General features: G+C 46.6%; 1 protein-coding gene across 1 annotated transcript; it reads left to right on the top strand.

Annotated features, from left to right (window-relative positions):
* The first annotated feature begins 672 nt into the window (after nucleotides 1–672).
* LOC105557028 lies at nucleotides 673–3,182 on the top strand. Its single transcript, XM_012004154.1, has 3 exons — nucleotides 673–1,728; nucleotides 2,027–2,937; nucleotides 3,047–3,182. The coding sequence occupies exons 1-3, from the start codon at nucleotides 673–675 to the stop codon at nucleotides 3,180–3,182; spliced, it is 2,103 nt and encodes a 700-aa protein (XP_011859544.1).
* Nucleotides 3,183–3,883: the final 701 nt, after the last annotated feature.

The raw sequence follows: 3,883 nt of genomic DNA, 5'->3' as shown, positions 1-3,883 counted from the left end.
ATTTCCACACGTAAAAAAAAACAAAGGTGCTGACCTGTCATTCGATACTTTTTATTAGCGCGAACACCTGGACGAGTATTCTTATGAGTCACGGGGTCAAGCGCCGAAACCTGGCTGCTGACAGTGACTTTCTTATCAAGGTGAACGATGTCGAGGAGTTCCACGTTTATTATTCCACGACGCTTGGCGATCCGCGGGGCGCGGGGAAGGAGATATTCTGCGGCGATTCGCGGGGGCGCGGGGTGGGGGAGGACCGCGACGCTACGCGATCCGTGAAGCGGTAGCGCGGAGAGGACCGCAGCACTACGCGATCCGCGGCGCGGGGAGGTCCGCGGCGCGAGGCAATCCGCGGCACATGCATGCAGTGTGCCCAGCCGGGAACGTTTACCCGCATGCTGCCGCGATGGTGGGGGTTGGAGAGGGGATAGTCCGTCTGGCCACGCGTGCGCGCGCACGCTCGCACACAAGCAACACGTCGTAAAAACGTGTGCGCTCGACGCTTGGCTACTCTTATCCCATACCTAGGATCGATGACATTTTGGATCAACTTTCAGGAAATTCCTGGTTTTCTACCATCGATTTAAAAGACGGTTATTGGCAGGTGAAAATTCGTCCACAGGATAAAGAGAAACTGCCTTCTCTATTGGAAAAGGACTCTGGCAATTCACAGTCATGCCATTTGGCTTGTGCAATGCTCCTGCTACGTTCGAAAGACTAATGGAGGAGGTCCTTGGAGACTTCTTGTCTAGGATCTGCCTCGTTTATCTTGATGATGTTATCATCTTTGGAAAGACCTTCGAGCAGATGCTTCACAATCTAAAAAAAGTATTTCTTCGAATTCGAGAAGTGAATCTTCGTGTTAATCCAAAGAAGTGTGTTCTTTTTGCTAGAAGTGTTAAATATTTAGGACATGTCATTTCTTCTGAGGGCATTTCGACGGATCCCGAGAAGATCTCCGCTATAAAAGATTGGCCTCAGCCCTACAGTAAAAAACAGTTGCGAAGTTTTCTTGGTTTCTGTTCTTACTATCGCAAATTTATCAGAGGTTTTTCTAGTTTGGCAAAACCTCTTTACGAGCTTACAGGGGATCATGTTAGGTACAAATGGAGTGAAGAGTGTCAATGTGCTTTTGAGAAATTGAAGGGGGTATTATCTTCCTCTTCAGTCCTCTCCTGTCCTAAGCAGGATGGAGAGTTTGTCCTTGATACGGATGCTTCTAACATTGGGATAGGTGCTGTTCTTTCACAGAGGTGTGAAGGAGTTGAAAGGGTTATTGCTTACTTTAGTCGCGTTCTTAACAAATCTGAGAGAAATTATTGCGTAACGCGGCGCGAACTTCTGGCGGTGGTAGACCCATTGAAATTTTTCCGTCATTACCTCTTAGGTCGAAGATTTTTGATTCGAACAGATCATGTGTCTCTGAGGTGGCTTATGTCCTTTAAGGATTTGGAAGGACAACTCGCTCGTTGGTTAGAAAGGCTCCAACAGTACGACTTTGAAATTCTTTATCGAAAGGGTCGGGTACACGGAAATGCAGATGGACTTTCTAGACGCCCTTGTGAATCTCTAGGTTGTACGTATTGCAAAAAACGGGAGGAAGGAAATGTTGTTGAGTTCAAGAAAACCATTTCCAGGATTATCCTTGACGGAGAGAATTTAGATCAGTGGCGTAAGGATCAAAAAGACAATCCGGAGATCGCTTTGTTCTACCGAGGAAAAGAATTAGGGGTACGCCCGCTGCGTTCTGAGTTACATTCTAGTAGTGTTTCTTCTCGAATTTATTGGCTGTATTGGGAGGCTCTGGTTCTGAAAAACGGGATTCTTTATAAGAAATGGTATTCTCCGAATCTTAAAACTGTGTTTCTTCAGTTAATTGTTCCTCGCAAACGAACTAAAGAGATTTTGGAAATAGCTCATGATTCTTCATCGGGGGGGGGGGACATTTCGGGGTTAATAAGACGTTAGAACAGATTCAAAAGCGGTTTTATTGGGCCACTTGCAAACAAGATGTGGAGAATTGGTGCAGATCCTGCCATACTGTGTGTCTAGGAGAGGACCTACAGGGAAAGGAAAATCGCCACTCCAGATTTATAATGTAGGTTCTCCGTTTGAGAGGGTACAGATTGATGTTCTTGTGCCTCTCCCTACTTCCACTGCAGGCAACAGATACTTGCTCGTTGTTATTGACTGTTTTTCAAAATGGGTGGAAGCTTTTCCTGTTAAAAATATCAGAGCAAAGGCAGTAGCTGAGGTTTTTGTTAATCAAATAATTTCTAGACACAGAATACCAGGCGAAGTCCACACTGATCAAGGTAGAAACTTTGAATCCAAACTGTTTTCAGAAATAATGACTCTACTTGGAATTAAGAAAACTAGGACTACCCCTTTACATCCGCAAACGGATGGACAAGTTGAACGCCAACATAGAACAATTCTCGATTTTCTGGCAAAATTTATTTCAGACAATCAAAAAGATTGGGATCGTTGGATTCCTATGTATTTACTGGCATATAGATCTTCAAAACACGAAACTACAGGAGTATCTCCTTCGGAATTATGCTATGGTCGTGATCTTAGGCTACCTTTGGACCTTCTTCGGGGTTGTCCTCCAGTTATCTGTGGAAAGGAGGATCAAGTGAAAGAAAGCTTTTTGGGAAACTTAAAAGGAAAATTAGATCAAATCCATTCAAGTGTGAGGGAACGTATGGAGGTTAAGTCTTCACGGATGAAAAGCCGCTATGATCAAGGTGTTAGACAAATTCTTTTTCAGGAAGGACAAAAGGTGTGGTTATTCAATCCAAAAAAAGAAAGAGGAAAGGCTCCCAAGTTACAGTCCAGTTGGGAGGGTCCTTTCTTAATAGACAAGAAACTTAGTGACGTTGTTTTCTGCATTCGGAAGTCGCCTAAGCATAGATGTACGGTCGTTCACGCGGATAGGTTGGTTCTTTTTGTTGAGAGGGTTTAATGTTAGGGAACGGAGCCCGTGTAAATATAGACACCCTGTATTTTTGTTCAAAAAGTTTTCTGCGTGATTTTTCTGTTTCAGGTTTAGTATAATTCCATTCGATGATGAGGTCTCTAAGGAGGAACTCCTAGTGGAGGATCGCTCTAAAAGAAGACTTTCTTTAAGAATTAAGAAGACTGCCCTGCCCACGGTTTTTAGAATCGGGGTTTTCCCGTGAGGCCTTTGGGCAAATGCCGGGGCAGGGACAGGGAGAGCCCGCGTGGGCGAAGGGTCCCTGTGTAGTATCCCCTCCCCTGTCCGAAGAGGGAAGAGTCAAGCGCACAAGACGACTCAGGGAAGAGTCAAGTGCGCAAGAGGACTCAAGTAGGACGTCGTCGAGCGGCATGCGGGTTCCGCAGAGTGCGGAGTTATTTTTTGGCAAAGTACCGGCAGGAAGAGGATGCCCTGGAACCAGCTATGGGGGGAGGAGTCTGGATGGCTCTCCTCCGGGGACATCCTGGTCTGGGATCCAAGTCCGAAGTCGGAAAGAAGCTGCCAGAATTTTACTGCCCCCCTGCCTAGATTGTCGGGACGACAATCTTAAGAAGAGGGGGGTAGTGTTACGCCCGTGCAGCCGTGCTCGGATGCGACGCCCTGAGAGCGCGCCGGCCGCGGGGTGAAGTCGCGGCGGATTAAAAGATCGGTCGTGAAGGACCGATGCGCGGTTGTTGTTTATTGATTTTCTGATTTTGTCTCTGGGCTCTTCGAGAGTACAGACGTGTGTTCATTACCGAATAAAGTTTCCTTGTTGATTTCCAATCCATGTTGATTTCTTCGCGGCCCGGTGGCGTACGCCGTGAGCGAAAATCGAGCCGACGAGTGCGCGAGTGCGCAAGGTGTTGTGTGGACGGCGGAGCCGGACGTAACAATATACAGGGT

Source organism: Vollenhovia emeryi, unplaced genomic scaffold (genome assembly GCF_000949405.1).
Source record: "Vollenhovia emeryi isolate VEMERY1.0 unplaced genomic scaffold, V.emery_V1.0 DF939646.1, whole genome shotgun sequence".
NCBI classification, from domain to species: Eukaryota; Metazoa; Arthropoda; class Insecta; order Hymenoptera; family Formicidae; genus Vollenhovia; species Vollenhovia emeryi.
The sequence above is the reverse complement of the archived record's forward strand: the minus strand, read 5'-3'. Positions and strand labels throughout refer to the sequence as shown.